A 25978-nucleotide genomic window follows, 5' to 3' on the forward strand; every position below is an offset into this window, starting at 1 on the left:
TTATAGTGCTCAAGGCCAGTGGGCAATATACCTAAGATCACATAATCACATGCCAGTCACACAGTTTGAGTCTTTCCATCCTCATATCTGGGTAAAGAGATCCAGTTATAAATTAAAGGAGTCTTATGGGCCACTACTTGTTCTGGTCAGTCATTTCTTTGTACTTCCAAGCACAAAGTTTCTCCTGGAGGTATTGAAAAGGAAAAAATAAGCGAGCTAAAAGGTGAAGCACACACTTTATGCCTATGCAAATTTAGTCAGATAGGGCAAAAAGTGACAGAAGCGATGTTCCTCTCTTGATCTTTTGTGGTATTTCAAATTCCCCAAAAAACATGCTTGTAGTGTCTTGCATGATTTACAACAGAACCTTTCGGACTCCCTGAGGACTCCATATCAGTGTAATGTAATCGCTAGAATAGAATGTAATGAAAGCTTGGTTTAAAATGTTGGAGTTCACAGGTACACGCAGAGGAATAAAGACATGTGATTTACAGCTGTGTGTGTGACCTACGTATTTAGCGGGTCCCAGCCTGGGAAAAATGCTACAACTGGCCACGAAATAGGAGATAAGTAATCTGAAGAAGAAAGTGCTCTCCTGGAGAGTTTGCGGTGGTCGAAGCAGACTGCTGTACATGCCACGTGTGCCTTCGTCAAAGTGCGAAGTCTGCGGTTGGCGTATGTGAAGTGAAATCGCAACTCCAGCTGGTTTGAAGCATATAAATGGAAATAAAACTTCACAGAACAGTCTATGCATTGTTGGTCAAGAAACAATGAGAAAGATCCTTAAAAAATTATTGCGCCCGCACGTAAAATACATTTATACACTTTACAGAGTGTTAATGCAGAAGGTCGATTCAACCAGGTTTACAAAGCACAATTAAAGACAGTTATCAGATACCAAATAGCGCTGCAAGGCAGAGCTCAACCAGGTGTAAAAAAAAAATACAAATTGAAGTGCAACAAAAATAAAATAGATAACTTACAGAGCCTGCTAAAGAGAGTCATCGTGTCACAGCAGTCAATGAAGAAGGTCAAGGAGAGGTGCTCTGGGTTGTTCTTACCAAGCTTAGCAAAGCGCTTGCTGATCAAGCTGCAGAGTGGAGCTTAGAACAACTTCATAGGTATTTCAACAGTAAGGCTTGAAGTCAACTGTAAGATCTGTGAAATTTTAAGATGGCACCTAAGAGGGAAGACTCCATTACCATTGACATCAAAGATGATCCTGAGGTTCACATGTCAGAAGACTTTAAACAGGATTTTGTACAAACATGATCATTTGACAGCGTCAAGTAGCACGCTACTCTCAAAGTCTGCAAGTTTCACATTGGTCTATAATGGTGCCGCCTTCCTCAGACCACCACCACCACCACTCTACACTGCCTAAAACAGAATGTTGCCAATACATCTGAATATCTCATGCAATTGAATATACTGATAACAGGAAGGTTATCAAATGCCTAAAAAAATGGTGATCGTGTGAAGGAAGTCATAAAGGAAATGCCAAGAACTGACGAAGAAGTCACATACCATTTGAGAATGGATTGAATTTCAAGTTTAATCCAGGTTCAAATGTTTACTATGAACATTGCGTTTCCAGTCAAGAACGTCAGAGTTGGTGAAACAATTGATACATTGTGGAAAGACTCAGCACACTCATCAAACATTGGAAGTTTGATAAATTTAACAATGAAGAAGTCAAGCGGCCTAGAGTGATTCCTCAGACGACAAATGCTGAGAGAAGCTCTTAGTTTGGAGTGAGTGTTGATTTCTGCCAGAGCTGAGGAACATACAGAGAGACAAGCTACCGACTTCGAGGCTCGAGGTACCCCAAGTGAATCAGTCATGAGTGTGAAAAGTAATTCAAAACCAAAGACTGAATGACACAAAGTGAAGTCTACATGCAAAAAGAAGTTGTGTTTCAGGTGTGGATTTGCATTTCCATGTGAAGGAAAGTTCCCCGCTATTGATCAGATATTGAAACGCTAAGGTAAAGAGAACCATCTGTGACGATGTGGATAGCGAAGGAAAAAGTGCGTGCGCCACGGCAAGAAGACAAAAAGGCTGCCAGAACATTCCAGAAGCAACATTTAGCACACACCTACAAGACCATGCGGCAACAGCAGTTGTGGCAAATAGATACTAAACAAAGTCAGTTGTCATCTTAATCATCGTCAAACTGCTCTTCAGCCTAAAAAATAAGTGCAAATGCAGAAAGTGATTTTGCCATGTCAGTGCTCACCTCAGGGAAGCATGCACCTGTTGGTCTGGTTTCCTGTGGGAAGAAAAGTCAGTCACAGAAAAGTCGTCATGTCAAAATAACAAAATCGTACAGACACTGTCCAAAAATTAATCTGAAAATAAATGAATGTTCAATATCTTTCATCATCGATAGTGGTGCCTTGATAAAGTAATGCCTGAAGAAAAGTGCAATGAACTGTCTCCAATACTGCGGCTTTCGCCTTCAAAGAAAAAAGTGTGTACTTGGGGTACAATCGACGCCCATGAAAAGTAGAAGTTTGTTTATAGCGACAGTAAAACATAAGAAAACAAAGGTACATGCACCAATCTATGTGCTTCAAGGTACAGTGACAAGTGCCTGCCTACTCAGTTTCAACACAGCTGCTAACATGGGACTGATTTTAATGAATTACAACATGAATGCTCATCATGAAACAGTCAGTCAATTCTCTTGATTGTTTCATGGTTTAGATTAAAATTAAAGACAATGAACGTAGAACTACATATTAATGAGGATGTCCGCCCTGTTGCTCAGAGGCATAGATGAGTTGCTTTTCATTTACAAGACGCTTGTGAAAAGGAACTTGAATTGTTAAATGAGCATGACATTATTGAACATTCCACTGGTCCAAAGCCATGGGTTTCTCCGATAGTAGTAGTGAACAAGAGCAACATCCAGGGATCCAAATTGCTGACACAATCACGCAATTGGACAGTGCCAAAATCTTCTCTTTACTTGATTTGAGAAAAGGTTATTATAAGTTAGAACTTACAAAAGAAAGCTGCAGATATATTACATACTTTGTTACACATGTTGGTTTGTTTAGATACAAGAGACTTATTTTTGGTGTGTCATCAGCTGCAGAACATTTTCAAGACATCATATCTTTTTGAATATGGGCATGATGCCTGATCCTGCAAAAGTCCAAGCCTGGACAAATGCTGAACCCCTGCAAGATGTTTCAGTGGTACGTTCTTTTTTTGGAATGGACATCTACTGTTCACGATACATAAAGAGCTTTGTCACTGTCAGTGCTCCATTAGTTGAGTTAACAAAGTAAGATGTTTCCTCTAAATTGTCACGAGAATGTGAAAAGAGTTTCAAGAGAATCAAACACACTATTGAAAATGCTACATAAATGGCACACTTCAATCTAAAGCTCCACACAAGATTGTGGTTAATGCTAGTCCTGTTTGGTTAGGTGCTATACTTGCGCAGCATGGTGGACACTCAAATGCTAAACAACATATTGTGGCTTATGCTGGCAAGAGTTTGTCTCAAACAGAACATGTTTACTCACAACTTGATAAGGAAAGTTTTTCTGTAGTATGGCCTTGTGAACATTTCCATAAATTCCTGTACAGAAAGCCTTTTACGCTGGTGACTGATCATCAAGCTTTGCTGACCATCTTCGGCAGTCCAAAAGCCAAGATGTCTCTTTGAATTGAACGATGGGGCTATGATTGCAAGAATACAATTGTGCATCGACCAAGAAAGGATCAAAATCCTGCTAACTACTTTTCAAGAATGCCTATTCAACGACATGGTACTCTGTCCAGAACGGCTGAGGCCTACATCAGTTTCATTGTCAAGTCAAGTACACTAGCTGCTGCCCAGATTGTCATTGCTACGAGTCATGATAGTAACCTGCTAAAGTTAAAAGACATAATTACATATCAGTTGTGGAACAAACACGTTTGAACTCTCAGTAATCATGGTGAATATCAAAAGTACAAGAGTGTTAGAGCCCAGTTGTCCATAACTCAGGAAGGAGTTATACCTCAAGGCTCCTGATTTCTGAGACAGAAGTGGCTCACAAAGGACATCTTGGTATTGTTGCTACAAAGAGAGGTTTCCAAGACTGAGTTTAGTTTCCATACCTAGATGAGAGAATTAAAAAAGAACTCAAAGCTTGTCACATATGCAACTGCCTGACAACCATAGTTACTCAACGTACTCTGAACATGTCGGAACTCCCTAAACATACATGGGAAAGAATAGCCATCGATTTCTAGGGTCCACTTGACAATGAACATCATTTAATGGTGATTGTAGATGAATATTAAAGTTTTCGTTTGGCGAAGATATCTCATCCACAACACATGACCGAGTAGTCGAAAAGCTTGATAGCATCTTTGCAACATTGTGCTTACCAGCCATTGTGAATTCTGACAATGGTCCACACTTCAACAGTAAAGAGTTTAAATAACTTCTGGAGCATCTGAACATAAAGCATCAAAAGATCACACCCTTCTGGCCATAGGCCAGTGGGCTTGTTGACCATTTTATAAGTGCGCTGAAGAAAGCAGAGCAGTGTGCAACTCTTGAGGAGCTCAGTCTAAAATCAGTAATGAACTCTATACTACAAGGTTATCGTTCAGCACTACGCTCTACCACAGGTGAAAGTCCTGCAACTTTGACTTTCGAGTGAGCAATGGGAACCAAATTACCCCAGTGGATCACAGAAAGAGATAGTAATGAAAACCTGATTCGTACAAGGGACTTGGTTCAAAAACAGAAAATGAAAGTGTATACAGCCAAGAAGCGATATGCGAAAGACATCTCATTTTGAAAAGGAGATTTGGTGATCGCTCAACAGTTTAGGAAAAGAATATCTGATGTCCCTTACGATGTTGAACCTTTTCAAGTGGTGTCTGCCAAAAGACACCTGGTGACTGCCCAGCGATGGCCTGTGTTTCATTGGTCTTCAACTCGAGATGGTGAAAGAAAGACTGATTCTGAAAACTCAATGAGTGTTGCTGAATCCTTATCATCATTGGCAGTCTCCCACATTGAAGACAATAGTTTACAGCTTCCAGTAACCAGACTGGGTTGACAGATCAAAGCGTCAAGAATAAGAATATTAATTGAAGCAATGTAGTTGTACATGTTTCTATATATGTAGGTATTTGTGCCTGTTTCATGAATTTCTACAAATTTGCAATTGTTCATTTATCATAGGGGTAAATATAGTGTCTTGCATAATTTAAAAAGGGACCTTCCTTGCTCATGCAGGACTCCTTATCAGTGTGACATAATTGCTAAAATAGAATGTAATAAAAGCTTGGTTTAGAATGTTGGACTTCACAGGTACATCGAGAGGAATAAAGTGTTGTGATTTATAGTTGTGTGTATGGCCTAGTTATTCAGCTGGTATCAGACTGGGGAAGAGGCTACGATGCTGAAATACTCAACTCTTGTGAAAACTATATTCATAAACTGGTTTTCCTAGTCTTGCTAAAACTGTATTGAAAACCATGAAAGCAGCCCGAAAATCTAGCACAATTACACTTGATCCTTTCATGACACTGGCGGCCAAAGAAACATCAGACTTAACAGACAAAAAAAAAACAATTTGGACAGAAAATGTATCAACACTGTAAGTGAGGAGCTGTCAGTGTCTCCCTACATCTTTCCTGTGTCTCATCCACCTATCAGGGTGAGAATCTGCAGCAGGAATAAACTTAATAAATGTACATTGGATTTGAGATTTCAATCAAAGGTATGTTTGGCTTAAAAGGCGAAAGTATCCAAGACATTTTGGTTTTACTAAAATGAAATGTATAATATGCCTATCTATAGGGACTTTCAGCCAGCCTCTTCATCCATCAGTATGTTATAGTATCATTGACCTTTTTCTGCTGCCCATTGCAGCAAATAACTAGCTCTATGGGTGAGCTCACTTCATTCATTGGTTAACTTGGCTGTGAGTGATGGTGTTCTGCACTTTCACAAGCAGCAATTCACACTTAAAGTAGTTCCCTTCAATACCAGGGACTACAATGTCAATGTGTGTTTTTTGAGATCACTAGATATTTTGCCTTGGCCAATGTTTTTTATTTTTTATTGACAGGGTAATGACATCAACAAAAACAGCTATGCAAAACCCAGAGCAAACCACAGCAAGCGTTGACAAAGCCAAAAGGCTGGCAATTAAGGCTAGAACTATCATCTTTGTTAATGCTTATTTCATGGTAAAGGCTGTTTGCATCAGAATTGATCCGCTTGAGTTAACCACTATATAATAGAGGGCAAAGTGAAATAAGAGGACTGAAAGGATGGATGATTTACACACACACACATTTGATACTTGAGTCATCTTAGTGTACATGTTGACATATTGGATTTTTAGAGTCACTTCATTTTCACCACTTAAACTGCAGTGAGCCTAACTTGATCAGTGATTTTGAAAACTAATCAAGGTACATTATGAGTGTTACCCAGAAATCACAAGGAAATCTATAAGCGTGTTCAGAAAAGTACTTATTATTACAGACCAACACCGCCAAATGTCCGTGAGCTGGGTAGGAACATTTGATGCCTTGAGCAAAGAATTCTCTCAGCCCTCAAGTACATATCTCACAGGGGTGACAACAGCTGAGATAAACAGATTCTAGAGCACTGTGCGGTGATGCAATTACACCACTACTGTACCAATCGTGAAGTAGCTTTTCTTTTCTTATGTTACTGCATCATAGATCATACAGTAGGAGGTCCCGAAAGATTGAACTTTGGGTTCGCCTTGTGCTTAGCATGCTTTGCAAAGAACCCAGTGATTGTAATTACGGCATGTTTGCACCAGGCAATTGTAATAAGGGATTAGGGATGCCACTAGTTGGCAATAGCTTTACAGCCTGATGTAGAGCTTCCCATGGTATTATCTATTGGCAGAAAGAAAATAAAAATTAAATTTCCTGTTTTTAAAAGCCCTATTTTTTGTTCACCTTGTATCAATCTTCATCTTTGTGGTGAAAATCTCAGTTAAGTTTTATGGATTATGAGTTCGTGCATTTAGATGTTTAAGGATTATGAGTTTGTGGATTCAGGTGTTTTGATTGATGCCAGTGTGTAGTGAGTGAGGTGGCACAAAATGGCAGTACAAAGAGTGTTACAAAATAAATATTGATTTTCAGAGAGTGTAGTGTGGGTCTGATTCAGAGTAAGAACATGAAGTAATGAGGTTTCCGGTTCATGCTCGAGTGATAGATATTGAGTTTGAGCAGGGAAACTTTCAGTGCAGCCATACATTGTGGAAGGGCTGAGGCCAAGTGCAGTTCAACAAATGGTGCTGAAGAATTAACACACGAGAGAAAGTAAGTTTTAGGTACCATAGTAAAATGATGGTTGGCTGAACTTGGAGTCTGTGGTATAGGGTGCAGTGGTTGAGGCTTTTTGAGAAATATGGAATGAGTTGTCAGTTGTGGGCATGAAATCAAGTGTCCAAATTTAGCTGTGTTTTTATTTTTACTAATAGGCAATAGGGTTGATAGTGTTAAGATCAGATGGGTAAGTACTATGGGAATTGAAGATTATACATTATTACTTGGTGTCATAATCAATTTAGAAGCCATGTGGAGTTTATTCAACAGAAGTTTATTATTTCCACTGACACCTCCAAGTCCCACACATACAAAAACCTGGTTCCCTCTTCAACATTTGAAGTTAGGTGCTGGGGTATACCAGGCAGGGTGGAAGCGGGGGGGGAACAAACCATGGCTACCATTTAATAACTGAGGGAAAGAGTAAAAACATATTACTGTTGACTCATACTTATTAAATTATTAACATCAAGTCACATGAATTATGTAAATTACAACACTTGCCCCTCATTTAGCAAACAAAATAGATAACATTTCATTTGGCAGAAAGCACCCATTAGAACGACAGAGCTATAGTAGGCTAAGATTTACAGCATGAATGTGCCGGCCATAAGATTAAGTGATGAAGTCTCTGAGCCAGAGAGGCATATTTACTGTCCTAGCTGATTTTTCACATTGCATTGGATTCAACTTAACATTATTTAATGGCTGGCTACTAGGAGTTTTGTTGATCACAGGGTATAGTCTTGCTATCTTATCTGTACTCCATGTCTTGCCGTCGCTTAGCACAACCACATTCTTACACACTTTAGTAATGGTTTTTGGGGTTGAAAATTTGCCATTGGTATTTCTTCAGAAAGTAGAAATCTTAACTACTACTAGATCACTAACCTCCCAATTTCTTTGAGGAGCTTTATACCTCATGTCATAATTGTCCCTGTACTTAGCTTGGTGACATCATACACTCGAATCAATTTCTTCTCTGTGTACCCACACTGGTAGATTTTCTCCCATCCAGCGTATTGCGTAAGGAATCTTCTAAGGGATCACCCGAAACAGCAGCTAATTGAAGGAAGGCATTCTTTGATCACTCTATTGACTCTTTCAACCAATCCATTTGCTCTAGGGCAATATAATGCAGTCTTGAAGTGTTTAATATGCATTTTTTTTAACAAGAGTACTAGGGATCCCCTCTGTGTAGAATGTATCTAGTAGGAACTGTATCAGTACTTCCTAAGTTATAGATTGTACTACTTTTGTCACAATCCACCGTGTATGATAGTCCATTAATACAAACATGTATTTCCCACTCCAAGTTGAAAACTTAATGGGTCCCTAACATAGTAGTGCTAGCTCGTCCCACGCCTTGCATGGTATTACTACCAGGGAAATTGGAGAACCTTTGGTTATTTTCGTTTTGTCACTTTGAGCACACTTCATGCAATCTTTAACTTTCATGTCAATTAACTTATCCAGGCCTGGGAACCAATAATGAGCACGTGCTTTGCTTTTCACGAGGCTTCTACTTGGATGACCTTCATGTGCTAGGCCAACAATTTTGTCCCATAGTTTTTTAGGTGGTATCAACTTTTCCCGTCTTCTGACCAGGTCGCCCTTTATGTTGAGTTCTTGTCTGACTCCCCAATAATCTTGGATTAGATCTTGTAACTGGGACTGTATGTTTGGCCAACCTTGAACGATTTTGACCTTTAGGAGTGATAATGCTTCATCCTCTTTAGTCTATGTCTCCCATTCATCGCTTAGTATTCCTGGAGCAAAGATTTCATGTACAGATTCTTCTTTTAATTGCACTTCCTTACTTTGTTTATTAAGAGGTAGCCAGGAAAGGCAATCTGCTGCCTTGATTTTCTCTCCTGGAACATATTCTACTTTTGAATTATATCCTTCTAGTTCCAGAAGCCGTTTACCAATGTGTGGTGGGGAATTGCCTAAACCTTTAGTTGTTAAGAGAAATGTTAACAGTTTATGGTCAGTTTAAGTGAAAGGAAGGCCACATAGGAAATACTTAAAATGCAGTACCGCCCAATAGCAGGCAAGGGCTTCTCTTTCAACTGTTGAATAGTTTGATTCTGCATCCTTCAGATTTCGTGAAGCAAAGGCAATTATATGTTCCTTATTGTTTACTATCGGGGTAAGAATTGCTCCAAGCCCTTTTGTGTTCACATCCGGGGTCAGTATCATTTTCTGATTCACTTTAAAGTTCCCTAAAGTGGGTGCCTTGAATATAACTTGTTTTATGGTTTCAAAATTTTGTTGCATCAACTCATTCCACTCAAAAGGCTTTTTTTTAAGCTCTCTTAATGGTGCAACAATATCTGCAAAGTTTCCTACAAACCATGACATGTATTCGACTAGCCCCAAGAATGATTTTAATTCATCCTTTTTGGATGGACAGGGTGCATCTTTTACTGCCTCAATTAGGTCTAACTTTGGTTTTATCCCATCTCCTGATATAGTGTGACCTAAGTAGTCCACAGACTGCAGACCTATCTGGCATTTTTCCAGTTTTAAGGTTAGACCTGCACCATGTAGAGCCATAAACACTGACCTCAGGGATTTATTATGATCAGCTTCAGATACACCATAGACTAGAATGTCATCTTGGTAGCTGCAGACACTTTGTATGTTTTTTAAAGATTTGTTGTATGATTCTTTGAAAAACTGCAGCAGCAGATGCCAGGCCAGTGGCATTGTCTAGTATCTGTAAGCTACAAATGGGGTTATGAAAGAAGTGTAAGATCTGGAATCCATATGAATTTCAACCTGGTGGTAAGCGGACGATAGGTCTATTACACTGAAGTAGGAGGATTTGTCGACCACACTTAGCATCTCATATATTCTAGGCAAAGGAAATCTATCTACCCGTATGTTTGCATTAAGATCTCTTAAGTCGACACATATTCTTATACTTTTCCCTTTCCCTTTGTTGACCACCACAGTGGATGCTAGCCATTCAGAGCTGTCAGTTGGTTCATTTACTCCAAGTTCTTCTAGCCTTTTAAGTTCATCTTTTAGAGGTTCTTCCATGAGGTGAGGTATGACCCTTGCTTTGTGTACTGAAGGACAGGCATTATGTTTTACATTTATTTTGTGTTGATACTTATTGAGGTGTCCTAGTTTGTTCTCAGATAACTCTGGGTATTCTTTGAAGATCTCTTTTCTAATGGAAGATTTTTCTCATAAAAGGACTCGATCCGGGTTATTAGGATCTAATTTCATTCCTAATTCTTTTTGATGCTTCCACCCAAGCAGGTTCGACCGGCATTCAGTTACGTAAACTTTACCTACTGTGGAGCAACCTCAAAATTGAATGCATACGGTTGTCATCCCTACTAACGGAATAGTATCTTTGTTGTACCCACTTGGGCATATGTCTGCTTCTTGTAGTTGAAAGCCTTTTGTACCTAGTTTACTGTCAAATAATTTCTTGTCAATCATTGTGTAGAGCAAGAATCTAAAAAACGGTAACCTCTTTTCCATGCATAGTTACCATGCATGTTGCATATATATTGTTATTTGTGCAATCTGTTCCTACTTGAAATACATATTTCTCCTTGATATATTCCTCTGTTCCATTCATCTCCTATATTTGCGTAACCTCATTTTTTCTACAAACTCTAGCACAGTGTCCCCTCTTATTGCATTTCCTACATGTACTTTGGCGAGCCGGGCAGTTAGGGACTATAAGCTAAATGATTATTGTTCCCACATCTATAGCATTTATATTTGGTACTTGTTTGTACACTTTTCTGTTTATATCTAGTGTCGGTATGCTTTTCTTTGATTTCTAGTACTTTGTGTTTGTTCTCTACACTCTTGTAGCACTTGTACCTCCTCGTTTTAATTTGCTAGATTTATTTCTTTTATAGATTCAGCTGTGTGTTCAATTCCTTTGGCTATATCTATAGCTTCTTTCAAATCTGGATTCAGGGTTTCTATTTTCTCTTGAATTTTAATATTATTTGTGCACCTGACGAACTGGTTTCCAATCAATGAATCATTCAGTGTACCAGAATCACAAGTATTAGCGAGCCCCCTGAGCACAGCGATGTAGCTTGCTACTTTTTCATGCTTTTCTTGTACCCTACAAAATAATTTGTCTTTCTAATACCACATTGATTTTACCGCTAAAATGCTCCTCCAGTTTCCTGAAGGTTGCATGGTACAGGTCAGATGATTCTGTATCAGAATCTCCATCACCTATTGTAGGTTCACCCGAATTTTCATATATCTTCCGTCCTTGTACTCCTAGGTTATGTAATAATACATGTTGTTTCCTAAATGGTGTAAACTTCACTCCCCCAGTGGCCACTAAATAGGATTCAAATACTTTTGCCCACTCCTTCGAGGGTAATGCTGGTTCCCCTACTTCATCCAGGAATGGTGGTGATTGACTCATGCTTGCTGACGCCATGTTTTACAATGACTCTCTTAAATATATACAGTAGTTTCACAATGCTTATTAACTTCCACTTGTTTTAGAATATTTTCATAACTGGACTATAACTTGACACTTATAATATTAGAACATCACCATATTAGTAATGTGTTAAAATGTTAAAGATACATTTTATACTATTGTTCCAAATTAAATTGTTTCTTCCCCTTCAGATTTTACAGAGGAAGCAGTTCAGGGTGGTAGGTTAATGTAGGCAGGGTTATGGTATTTGAGAAGTCAAAATACGCCTCAGTTTCAAGTTTCTTCAAGCACGTTTACGATGTGCTTGTCAGCGACAGGACGATCGGCAAACCAAATTCCCTTCACAGCTGTGCCTGTCAGCGTGGCAGGCCACGAGTGTTTCTGCAGATCGCTGTACGATCTGTCAATCTTTCATGAAACACACTCTGACGACGATAAGGTGATGGTGGATATTTCCTACCAGCTGTACTTGTCAGCGCGACAGGCTCTTAAAGCCTCCTTCACCATGATGACAAGGCGCGAAAGCACGCACCAAGGAAGCAGCCATGTTGTGCTTGTGACCAGATGCCACCCTCAAAACTACTAACCTCCAATTCCAAAGCTGTCCGTGCAGGCCTTCAAAAACGCCTACTGCTTTGATCCGCGTCTGTCACAACCCGACAGGCTTCAAAATGACACGCTCCCAATGTGAGCTGCAACACCAACAGTCGTCACCCGTATCGAACGGGATCGAAGGTTTGTACTACAGTTTTTACAATTTAGAAGGCATGTGAAGTTAATCCAAAAGAAGTTTATTAATTCCAATGGCACCTCCAAGTCCCACACATACAAAACCCGGTTCCCTTGTCAACATTCGAAGTTAGGCGCCGGGGCATACCATTAGAAGGGTGGAAGCGGGAGGAAATGAACAAACCATGGCTACCATTTAATAACTGAGGGAAAGAGTAATAACTTATTACTGTTGACTCATACTTATTCAATTATTAACATCAAGGCACATGAATTATGCAAATTACAACACTTGGCGTAAGGGAAAAGTACATACATTGGGAAAGGATGGTCAGGGGACTCCTTCAGTAGTCATGTTTTCTCCTAATCTGGATCAAAGGTTCAAGCTTGAGTTGCACTACAGACCAAGGTTTGTGGCTGCTTTGGATGTAGTGATGAGGAATAATGTGGTGATGGTTGCGTATTTGGGAATTAGGAGGCAGATGTGTAGATGCTTGTCAGGCAGTCTCATATGAGAGGGTGGAATTAAGCAGAGCCCATAGTTAAAGAAAAGTGCTAGCTGCATAAGATTATCAATGTTGCCTTTACAAAACCAAGATAATATGGTTCTCATTTTAATGTATATTTGCTAGTTTAAGTTGCCTCGTTTGTAGGATTTTGCAGAAAACTAGAGTTTTCTCCTCTATGGTATTACAGTACTATTCAATAAATTGCCCTGTCTTAACCACGTCAGTCAGAAACTTGTTGTTTTCTAGTTACTTTATTGAAAGGGCTTATTATCTTGAAAACATTTGAATCCCTTCATACCCTTTCACTTTAGAAATAGTTAAAGCTGCCTTTGATTTGAGATTACGCTAATGCCAGGACATTCTCAACAACTGTCTTTAAATTAGGTAGTCTGTAGGTGGCAATTGTACCACAAGAGTTTACTTAATATCTGTACTACCTGTATAAAAACCCTGTCTCTTAGGGCCAGATGTAGCCAAGGTTTTTACCCATTCTGTGTCTATGGGGAAAAGTGTTCGTACATATGGCCCTTATTTCCTTTTTGCAGGCAAATTATGAATCATCTAGTCACCTGTAATAAATTATGTAGTTGCTCAACTGTAATAAGTTATTACAGTTGAGTTCTGATGCCCCAATGCCTGCTGCTTGATCAGGAGGGAAAGTCATGTGGCAGAACATAATTAAAGCTGCACTTTACTCAACAGAAAACAAAATCTGGCTTTTCCTTCTTCTGTTCTGTTTTTCTACAAGAGATATGATATTCAGAAATAAGATATTTATGGCAAAACATTTATTTGTGCAAGCTTTAGGTAATTATAGTAAAGTAGATTATCTATGCATGTTTCTACATGTTCTGAGCCACAGAGAATTTTTTTAAACTTGACTTGTATTAAATTAATTCTTATATATTTGTGCAGCGAATATCTCACTGCTTGGTGTGTTTACTTTTACACTAGAGATTCTACTTTTATGCTTCATGTTTGCAAACATCCTATCTCTTTCATATCAAAGACCAGCACACCAAGGATTTAAACAGCTTGTGGAAAGGGTGATGGTGTGGCCATATTTTATAAGGAATAACGTTCCCCCAGCTTTACATTGTAAGGATATTGTAAGTCACTTTGGAGTTCCATGACCACTCAGCCTCATTCCTTTATTTGGTCCTGAAACTATTTGGTGACTTGCAGTGTCCTTATAATGTACAGCCAGGGTATTTTATTCTCTCTACATATCTTATTAGGTGGCAGCCTACCAAATAGGCAGCTGTCTAGTTTGCTAAAGACATCTTGGGGACTTTCAGAAAATTGACCTAGGAATGCATTCTGCTCGTTGATTACCATTGGCTTTGTGGTTTGTAGCTCACACCTTCTGGCTTTCCATTTGTTGGCTATATTTGCTTTAGGCTCTCCTTCCATTTGTCCTTTGCATTGCCTAAATAGTGTTTTCTGTATCCTTCCCCAAGCTCACTTTCTGTTAACAGCCCTATACATCTTGTTCTCTCTCGTCACATTTGCTGCGCATTCAAAGACCGAGGTCAAATGTCAGACGCTGTCTTCAGAGCGCTTGTTCGCTTTTCTTTCTCTTGACTTCAAAGTGAGAAGATTTATGTGAGAAGCTTGCTGAATAGAAAAGAGTGTTTTTTTCTAGCACACAACGTTTAAATGAACTGTGTAAGTATTTCAGAATAAATCAGCATTACGAACGAACAAATGAAGCACATTTTTTGTTATTTCTGAAGTCTGTTGGAAACAAATACTTTAATATGATCAAAATGAATCATTAAATTCGGTGATACAATATTCACACATTTTCGTCCGTTCACTGTATAGTTTTATTAGAAAGTCGGTACGTCTGTGCAAATGTAATGGTCATTTCCATGAAAATGTGTTGTCTGTAATGGCAGTGTCCTACCACACCATGAATATTCCACTCTACACCACTCCACTGTACTCTGCACCACTCCACACCGCTCCACCTTACACCACTCCATGCTACCGCACTCTACACCCCTTCACACTACTCCTCTCTCTACCCTGTACCACTCTACTCTATGCCAATTCACTCTTTGTCTTTGTACTGTACACCACTGCACTTTTCTCCACTTCACTCCACTCTACACCATTCCAGTCTAGGCCACACCTGCCTACTCTGCACAACTCTAGTCTGTGCAACTGTACTCTATGCCACTCTGCAACACTGCACTCTACGCCATTGCACTCTACGCCAATGTACTCTATGCCAATGCACTCTACCCACTAACACACAGCTCTGTGCCCCGGTACTCTACCTTAATCCACTGTATGCCACTCTTACGTACTCTGCACCACTGCACCGTACTCCACTTTTTACACCATTACATTCTGACACTATGCAATCACACTCTACCCTGCACCACTCCACTCTATGCCACTTCACTCTACTCTGAAACAATCTACTCTTTGCCACTGCCCTCTACTTTGTGCCACTTCACTCAATGCCACTGCACTCTGCCACTCTACTCTTACACACTGCACTTTACACCACTGCACTCTACTCTGCATCACTGTGTTCTGTGCCACTGCACTATATGGCACTATCCTCTACTCTGCACCACTTTGTGCTACTCTGCTCTGCACTTCTTTACACCACTTGACTCTAGGTTGCATCATTGCTCTCCGCACCACTCAACTCTACGCCACTGTGCTTTGTCACTGTACTGTACTGTACGCCACTATACTCTTTCTGACTCCACACTATGTCACTCCACTCTACTCTTCACCATTCCACTGTACGACACTCCGTGCCACGCTACTCTATGCCACTAGAACTTAGCCATGCTGAACAGCAGCCACGCTGGTGAAAAGCATGGCAAAGCCAATAGCTCTTGCATAGGCGAGACTTATTAGCTTTGCCAGTGCTGTCTTCATTGAAATTGATTACAGTATTAATTTTCAAATTGAGTTGCCCATGATTGTAGCAGTGTTTCAGTCTCCATTATCTGGTAATTTGCGCTCTGCGGATTTTATGAAGGCTCAATAGGATGCCCAACATGTGCTCTGGTCTTTTCGAACTTTTGTCTCAAATAAGCTGCTCTCTTTTCATTTTATGGCCTTTTCTTCCTCTTCTGATATGTTTGTGATTATTCCTTAAAGATCTCAGCCAGAACCAAGGACTCATTTAAAATAAAAGTTATCACTGTCCTTACCTATGTGGGGCAGAGAGTAGAAAAGAGCCGCGGTTTAGTGGCTGCCTTCTGCTGCTCCTATCACAATTTAGGAATTTGCAGGAGAACAGCATGATTGTTGCCAACCTCTCAGAAAAGCTTCTCCTCCAGATTTACGAACTGTTGAGTGTAGGTGAGATTAGGGTGGAACAGTGCACTCCCGTATTGGAATTGCTGCATTGTTTCAGTTGGACTCACCACATGCACTTTTCAGCCGTCTCTTACCAGGCCAGATGAAACCTAATGCCTCTGGCTTGGACCCTGCCTTTATCAAAAGGTAACTACTTATGCTCCATTGCTGGTATTAAGAATGGGGAGGTATACCAGTTTGTTAGCACTATTACTCAAAGATGAATACTAAGTCATTCCTGCAGTCTCTGCCTGAGACAAGTTGTAATTATAATTACTAAATGTGTGACTTGTTATTTCTGGAGTTTGGGAGCCACTAAAATTGTATTATTGTACATCACGTTAACAGCTGAGTGGGGTCAGCAACTTTGGCCATGCCCATCTCTTAACTGGAAAACCCAGTCAACACATTCGTTTTCAATTTCAACCTTTCCAAAGCATATGTCGACAAAGGGAGGGTGCAGTGACTAGAACTGCCTGGGTCTGTGCATATCATTACAGCTCCCATTTCTCATCACGATAGGGCTGTTATCTTTTCCTGACGAGTGTCACTTCAAGCAAAGCAGTGGACCAGAATATCAGATGCAAAATGTTGTTTGCTCTAGTTGGTCAAAACTCTTTTTCTTTTTAATCATCGTGTGAGTTTTATTTATTTTCAGTGCCAGTGGTGGATACTAACATAATACTTGTGGAGAGCGTTTCATTATATGCCAAACTATTATTTAGTTTGTGGGTCCTTTATTTTGTCTAACTTGGAAAACATAGAATTTTTCCAAATTGTACTAATCGTGAATCTCAAGTATGTTGCAGATGTTTGCCTACCTTTTCATCATTGTGATGGGTCATGTTATTAATGCACCTGGTGCTTTTTTATTTGTTTGCAGGCTTTGGATAGCATTTTGCTTAGTCACTGGTAGATTGCTCATTAGCATTCCCTTGGTAATCGCGTTCATCTTTTCTTGGAAGTCGCACGTGGCGAATCCAGATCTTTGTTCAATGTGTGAAAATGCAAAAATAGGAGCCCTTGCAGTTGCGTTTTAAAGACCTTTCATCGTTTCAGTGTTATAACAATCTCAATTTTTCTTTTCTCCTACTAGAAATTCCCACAAAGGTGGTTAGAAAACCCACAGAGGAAAATCATGCAGTTGTTGAAAACATGCCAAAAATCCCGGACAATAAAGTTCTTGTGGAAAACAAAGAGAATGAATCCGATGAGATGACACACGATTGGGGCAGGAACAGGGGCCAGAGCCACAATTCGTCGTCCAAGAGGTCTCGTAAAAACCAGCACAGGCAACGGCTATTGGCACAGCAGAAACGCCGTCCAACTCTGCTAGAAATGGTAAGTGCATCTTCCCTTCCTATTTTTGCCTCCCTCTTGAAACTATTAATAACTATTAATCGAAATTACCTTTTTTTTAGTTTAAGAGTTTCAGGTTGTTTTAAAGGTTTAGCCTACCATGGTGTAGGAGACATCTGTTTGTTAGATGATGAATAGACGACCGGTCACTGAATCACCCTGTTAAAAGCAGACAAAAACTCTTTTGATCTGCACACGTTTGCAGGAATTTGAAGTGGATGGTCCTGCAGATTTCACTGTCCTGGTGTCAGATTGATCACTTGGTGTTTGAAGATTCTGAAGTAATTTCATACTGCCAAAAAAGTCCTTTAGCTTCTTTCAGTTACCCAACTACAGTTGCAGTGTATGGTTTGCTGTGAGGGCTGTTATGTGTCCATTTACACACCAAAACATGCACAAGAGAAATACCTAGAACTAAATATAATGACGTTTAAAAACACAACCTCCATAGCAAAAATACATTACCCTGTTTGATAATTGGTTTGAGATGGGACAGCCCACAATCGTGTTTTATGGCAGCCAGGATTTCTGACCTGAAGGGTCTAATTATTGGGCAGTCCCATAATGTGTTTGAAATCCCCCAGTGCAGCACAAATTCACCAAGTTAGCATGTGTTTGGGAAATACCTGTGAGTTTACAGGGGTATAAATACTGACTGTTAACCAATTTATAATGGACTTCTCTCCCTGTTATACTAGTCCGTACTGCCGAAGGTTTTTCCGTTGATCATTCCCTGGTTGCTCCCCCAGAACTCCATTTTATAATGATTTGCATGAGTGCATTTCAAGGGTTTGGGGTTCTAAAAGAATATTTTATAGACAAGTGATCAGGCCCTTTGTGCCTCCCACTGCCTTAACAAATTTCTCAATTGGGATTAGAGCCCAGGTGGCAGCTTCTCTATTGGGTGGATGCATCACCCAGTGTTTTAGTTGAATGCAGCGGTAATGTTCCGACTTGTCTAGTTTAACTTTCTTGTTAGATTTCGAAGGAGAGATTGTCGAGGCCACGAAACATATATAAGATAAGTACTGGCTTTGCCACTATCCATCAAAGGGGCCCTGCTCAAGTCCTGGAGAGAATAGGAGGATATAATTTATGGAAGCGAGTGCGAAGAGGAAGTTGTCAGAATTTATCATCTTGAGAGGGTGTTTCTGGTACCCTGGTCATTGGTATTTTCCTTAAGGTAAAAATGTGTAAAATTGTGAGTGCAGCCTATTCGGTGCTGATTACACTTAGTTTACCTCTGATGGACCTGATCTACCTTAAAAAGTAGCAATTTGGGATTTGCTTTGTGGATTATTTTAGCGTCTGCTAGTTCTTCCAAAAGATTGCAATGATTGCGGTTCTTTGTTTTTAAGTTGGCCAGTGCCCCAAGACATCTTCTACAAATTAAAGCTCTAAACACGTTCCAGATGCATGCAAGGATGGTATCTTCTGGGGCATTTCATTGGAAGTACTCTGTTATATGTATGTGTAGCTCTTCTTTTAACCCCGGGGTCCCTAGGCAAAGCTGGGATAAATACTCATGTACATGAAGTTAATGCTCTACTGTCTCACGTTTGGGTGACTTCCAGTAGAGCATTGCTAGAGTTGTATTGAGTGTGTTTTTATATCCTGCACTAGGGCCATCAGGGCATCGTTAACTAGCATATAATCTAAACGCAGGGATGTCCTGTGGGTGTGGGAGAAAAATGTGTAATCCCTTTGGCCCACATTTATGTTCTCTTTAATGGTCCCTTATTTTTAAGACTTGCATGGTTTCTTTTAGTCTTCTAGTCCTTTTAGTCCTTTAGAAAAGACGTTGGAATAAGGTGTAGTGTGTCCTGATCTGTCCAGTAGTGTATCCCACACTGAAATTAAGTCTCCTGTAAGGATGAAGTGACCCACGGCATTTTGAAGTGGTGTATCGGAAAAAGCGACGGTTTCTTATTTCCACTGAACATGACGGGCCACCATTACTTAGCTGACGTATTCGTCAATGTTAGAGTTTACAGTAGTAGAATCTAGTGAATGATAGAAAAAAAAGTGCTACACCTTTACGTTTAGTTTGACTGAGGATCGGAAGGACATTGGGGTGGTGTTTGTTTTTAACACAATATTGATCCTGTTTTCTCATTCATTTCTTGAATTGCTATTATGTCTCATTGCCCTTCTCACCGATAATAATTTAATCTTCATGTTTCCTTCTGTTGCTTGTATAGGCGCAAGTTGTATGTTCCTATAGTTTACCTGAAGCTTTAGCCCCCGCCGCAAATCTGTTAGAATTTAGTTGCTATTTTTATTGTTGTGTTTTCCTCCCTTCCCAGTTAGTGAACAATATAACAAACAAATAAACAGTTTAGACTTTGAATACTTAACCAGTGCGTGGAGGACCACGGTGGACCCACTCCACATGATTCACGCCACTACCCACTGTGGGAGGTAATGAGCACAGATCCCTCCGCATTTGTATTTTATTCTACCTCAACAATTGTAATTGTAATAGTATTTATATAGCGCTTACTACCCCTGACGAGGCGTCGAAGCGCTTTTCGGCGAGTAGCACGCTACTCCGGAACCCAACAAGAACGGTAAGAATTTCCTTTCCTTATTTACCGTATTTTTGTAGTTCAGCCACTTACTCAGCATTGGTTGTTTTACTTTAATGTCATCCTTGTAGGGTCATTAAGCTACTTTGGTGGCATTCCTCTCTTTGCCTTTTGGAAATTGTTTATGCCCCTATCTGGTGGTCCATATGATTGGGGTTGTTTGAAGTGAAGTCCTCGTCATCATTATTCCCTTAAGACAGTTTCTAGCAGCTGGGCTGCTTTGCCTTTTTCTGAGAAGTGATGGGTTTTGTCTTAAAATTAAGTTATGCTTAAGTGGTAAAGCCATATTTATTCCATGCGCTCCTGTGTCAGCTTTTGTGGAAATTTACTCTGAGGTGAATTCTAAAACAACTTAAACTCATAATCCCAGATGGAATTCGTACCCTCGTGTCTTTGCCACTTTTATGACCTCTGCTTCTGTATAACTGGAATTCGGCGAGTATGTCTCTGGGTCTTCTTGTTTCATTTGGTTATCTGGGCCCAAGTCTGTGTACTCTTTTGATACAAACTTCAGGTTCATCATCATCAAGAATTGAAAAAAAAAGTTGAGTCAGAAATAGTTCTAAGTTTATTCCTTCTGCTCCTTATTTCAGGCATCTAATGCACACACTGTCCCTCCTTTATCTATTCTCTATTGCTGCATCCGTTTGTGACTTTAAGCAGATCGCCATTGTTTTGAGATTGTTTTTCTGTAGTTGTTCAATTTTGGCTTGTGCCTTCACCACTCTTGTCCTGCACATTCAACCTCTCTGTGTAGAGGTGTTATTTTTATGTTGAGGTCTTCTTTTAATTTTTCTAGGCCTTTAGCCAAATCTGTTTTGATTTGTTCCCTCAACTCGATTTTGACGATCTGGATGCAGTTAGGAGGTCTTTCTTTGTTAGAGCCAATTCTGTCAGGTTATTTTCGGGAGTGTTTCCGTGGCATCCTTGTCTTTGTGCACCTGTAGTGTTAAGTTGCTCATTTGGGGTTTAGAAGAAATTTGTGACCCTTTTGCGTGTTGCTTCTTTCGATTCATCTGATCAGATTTGGCAATAAATGTATGGTTAATTTGTTTATATTATGACTCTGGTATCCTGTTGTTGTCAGTCCTCTGACCCGATTGCTCAAGCTTGTGCTGTGTAAGACAAGATGCAAATGAATAAATGTAGTGGCTACACTGGCCTTGGATATCAAATTTCTTTTGCCCTAGAAATACCTTTTATGTCTCAACTTCGTGGCACCTGCCTGAGTACATTTGACTGTTTCCGCTTTTTTCTAAGTAATACATATTGTAGATTTGGAACTCTGCAGCAGCTACATCAGATTTGAAATATTAATGCACATACCCAGTTATTAGGGCTTTGAAGAAAGAGGGCACTGTTCACGTTTACCCTAAAATTCGAGTGCACCATCGAATGAAGAAGCAATATGACAACTCATTCTATCTGTTCTACTGCATGCCTTGTTGTATTGATTTGTTGCTAACTGTCAGTCTCTCTGGTACTGAGGGTCTGCTAATGCTTTGAGGCTTTCAAGAGCTCTGTTTATTCGCACGCTTGACTAGCCTTGTCGAAATTATCCAAGTAGCTGATTTAAAATTAAGTAGTGTTTTACTCCACTATAATTTCCATTTGCTCCTGAACGTCCACTCCTACATGTTTCATTTAAAATTCTACATCGATCTGTTATGTGATGATGCTTGTAGTCTGGATTCACACTTTTTTATATAAAAAAATACATCTATGAAGAAACAATGTTGATATCCCACTATAACAGATGAGACCCTGCAAACTTTATATAAACTTCTGTCTCTAATTTTCTTAGCACAGTTTAGTTCTGACATCACTAGTCACCTATAATATAAAAAAAATTGCAAAGCTGCTCAATTGTAATAACTCAGTACAGTTGAAGTCTGACTTTACAATGCCTGCTCTCAGAACCAGAGGATAGTGTGAAAGGCAGGCCTCGAAGCAGAATTGCAAACGCTGTTTAAACAATGTAAACGAGTACTAGCTTCAAATTTGCAAAATTGAGCCATTCATAGCAGCCTCCTTATTATTTTGTAGAGTTAAAATCAATAACATGAAAGGAGGAAACGCTCAATCTTACCAGTTATGAACTATAGGTATTTTTAAAAGGGTCATACATTGAGTTGCTCGTGCTTTGTTACAAAAAATACTAGCTGTATGTTGGTGAGTTTAATTTAGCTCTAGAGATTCCACATGTATGTAGTACAACCACGTGCATTGACATGGAGTAGCAAGAGACTAAAAAGTTAGGCCTCCACGGTAAACTCCACTCCCAGGGCGGAGTTCACAGAGTTTCTGCCACTCCGCGCTCTGCTTGGAGTGCAGAGTTCAACAAAAACTCAGCCTACACCACATGGCGGAGTTTACCACACTCATCCATAATTATTATATGTGTTGCAGTGATTACTTGGACAAGATAACATGTAATCCGCCCTTTAAGTCAAAAGTTCCCATGTTCATTCACAGCTTCACCACCATGAGTATACGTTCCACCTTTTATGTTCCAATGTGTGCCCATCTTTGAAGTATTTGTATACTGAAATGTGTCCAATACCTCGCTGTGAACAAGGCACTATTTAACTGAGTGAGCATCATTCAGGGTCGTACTGAGAGAAAACAGTCCTGGGCAAAAAAATGAAAGCGGTTCCATAGTTAATAAAAAAGTGGCCCACATTTGCAAACCAGAGCAGTTTTGACCTTGTAACTGTTCACACACCGGAGAGACACATGTGGACTCTGCTGCCATTGAGCGCTTTGCAGTGTTATGCAGCACACTAGAATTAGCTGAATTGCTGCCCATACTCCAATCCTATGTTACCTTACATATTAAATCATTCCCACCTCATACAACTCAATAAATTCGACAGCTGGATTGGGTGTTACGTGACCTGGATGTACAGATAGACTAGTTCGGACAAATGTCACCAGTTATAATATACTTCTTCTAGTTTTTTTTTTTGTTTTTTTTTAGGGTCGAGCGTGTAAGCACTCTTGCCTGTTGTAATCACTCTGTGGGCTTTTAACCACGCCCACTATTGCTATTCATTCTTTGATGTGCTTGTCTTAAATGCTTCATTTTTATTGGTGCATTCTGTGAAAAGTCCCTCCTTTGTGTGCTGAGTTCCCTTCCAAGCGATTTCACTAAGTAAATATTTTTGTTGGCCATCACACTACATCACGCTTCCTCCTGTTACAGGATGTGATGGCCCTTCCTCCGGTTTCAGTTTGCCTTTCATCTTAGCCGCGATCCTTTCCACACATTCACACTGGGAGCCAATAATTCTCACGCTCACAGCGGCCGTTGCGCTTTGAATTGACTTGCTTATGTCAACTGTTTTACCTTTCATTTACAATTTATGTGGCAAGAAAAGTCCAATTAGAAATGTACAATGCTAATAGCTCTGACGCGAGCAAACGCGAGACCCATTGCATTACAAATGCTTATTTCACCCGGAAGTACTCGTTTTGTAAGCCGGGCCTGTTTGTCCATCCTTATTGGACCTCATTAGCTCTAGGACATAAGTGAGGGCAGTGTAACTGCTTTGGGTGGTAATTGGCCAGCTGGTCCCACTGCTGCAGCCAAACAAATGGACTGCTGCGCTAACAGTGAGAGCCCAGAGGCTCAGGTTGACTTTTCCTGGGAGCACTGGGATATCGTCAGGCCACCTGTTACAGCTTGATATGGGTGAGGTAAAGCAACATGCTCTGCACTGCGCAGGGCTGCAGGAGAGTACTCGGTATGTACCTTGTAATGAGCCATGGTATTCTGGTGTGCTTTATCCTTCTGAGTGATTACCAGTTTACCAGTTTGTGTTTATCGGTTCTGTCTCCTATTTTTGTGCCCCACCAACCTCTTTCTCTTCTGTCATTTTTTTGTTATCTTACGTGTGTCGTCCATGATTCTCAAAATCTGACTGTTTGCCTTTTTGATAGTTTTGTGTGGCCCAAAATTGTCCCAAAGGCATAAGAGCGCTTTGCACGTGCTTTAGTAAGGGAAGCTTAAGTGATAGTGAAGCGCTTTATGAGATAAAATAGCCCCAGTTGAGGCATTTTCCGCACAGTGTGCCAATTCTGCCCACTCACAGAATCTCACAGAGTTTTATTGCAACACCACATGTTCCGCTCACCCCTACATTTTAAGGATCGAGTAACAATGAGACCAGGAATAAAGTATCCTCTGCCATATGCTAAAAGGATATTTCAAGTCTCTCCGAGTTCTATTATCTTACAGAGGAACTGTCCTTTTGGTTTTCTTATCTGGATGGTCACAGGACGTCTCAGTGATCTTTAGTATCCCTATAACTTACTAGTCAGGATATGTTATCCCATACATATTGTCATTTTTGTTTGTGTGTGATGCTTTGTTTCTGCCCTGAAATAAAACTAGAAAGTGTTAAAATCTAGTTCCAAGAACATATTTCTTATGAGTTGTCCCTATTCGTCCTCTGTTTCCATTAGATGTTGCATGCAAAAAAAGCATTTTAATGTGCTTGATGTAGAGCAATTACTATTCTAGCTAACACATGCTGCTCGTAAAATAAGAGCTCCCAGTGTGTCTCAGTATGCTCTGTCAATTACTTTAACTCCTTGTCTTATTTACAAATGTAGTCTGCTGCACTGCTGCTTAGTGCCTTACCCCAGCTGTGCTCGTTTTATATGGGGCCCATACATTTGTGTAGGACTAAAGGATGGCTGCAGCAGCAGCAGATTGTATTGAATCATGAAATAAAATGACATTTGTGTGGAATGAGTTTCTTCTCTATATTTTCATAACTTTTTTTGGACTTCGAATCTCGATGTGATTACACATCTTACCCAACTCGGCTCGCTAGCAGATGTCATGACGTTACTACCAACATCTCTGTTGCAATTGACTCAGCCTTTATTTTCATGCAGATAGACTGAGCCTGTGCCTAAATTGTTCTTATAACTGGGCCTGTTATCTTTAGCGTAACTGCCTCTAAAACCTGTGACCGGTTGAGTCTGCTGATTTTAGGCATGACACAAGTTCCACGATAAAAACGAGTGATCTTCCCTACTCCATTGATGTGGATGGGTTATTGCCACTTGTGATGACAGTCAATGCTGAAGGCTTACTCCGCAGTATGGAGGCCAGCATTATATAAGTTACCTGAAATATATTTTTTCATCACCTCAGTCGTTGTATAATGTCTTATTTTTTATGAAACATAAATATAGAATATATGTATATCTGATAAGCGATACATCGTTGAACTATGATAAGTCATTCGTTTTCTCAATCATCTTAATTTGAACAGACTTAACAATTGATCACATATCAATTTTAGATCTACAATTTGAAAATGATTATTTGTAAATCTGTTCCCCGGTCATTATGTTCCATGTGCTTAACCTTTACAATATAATAAGCATTTTGTGTTGTTCCACAAGACAGTGACTTATATCCCCCTGTGTATTGCCAATGTGTGCGTACTTTTCTATGGATCCTTGGGAGATCCTTGGTGGGTGCTGTTGTTTTTCCAGGGGTGCCTCAGGACTTTGAGGGCGGCTGTTGCACTCCACTTGAGTAATTAAGTTACTCAATTTCCACTTTGGACTCTCCGAGGACAGTGAAAGCAAGATGTCTAAGTCACCTCCAGGAGGTGGTGAGTGATGTGGAAATCTGATAATATTTAACAAAATTAATCCCACTC

The 25978-nt window shown here is 39.9% G+C and overlaps 1 protein-coding gene across 1 annotated transcript in view; it reads left to right on the forward strand.

Annotated features, from left to right (window-relative positions):
- NUFIP1 (nuclear FMR1 interacting protein 1) overlaps nt 1–25978 on the forward strand; it is a 243974-nt gene that overhangs the window by 207648 nt on the left and 10348 nt on the right. Inside the window, exon 9 of the mRNA XM_069205411.1 lies at nt 17444–17688. Within this exon, the coding sequence (XP_069061512.1) occupies nt 17444–17688 (245 nt within the window). The remainder of the gene's footprint in view (nt 1–17443; nt 17689–25978) is intronic.

This window comes from Pleurodeles waltl, chromosome 8 (assembly GCF_031143425.1).
Source record: "Pleurodeles waltl isolate 20211129_DDA chromosome 8, aPleWal1.hap1.20221129, whole genome shotgun sequence".
NCBI classification, from domain to species: Eukaryota; Metazoa; Chordata; class Amphibia; order Caudata; family Salamandridae; genus Pleurodeles; species Pleurodeles waltl.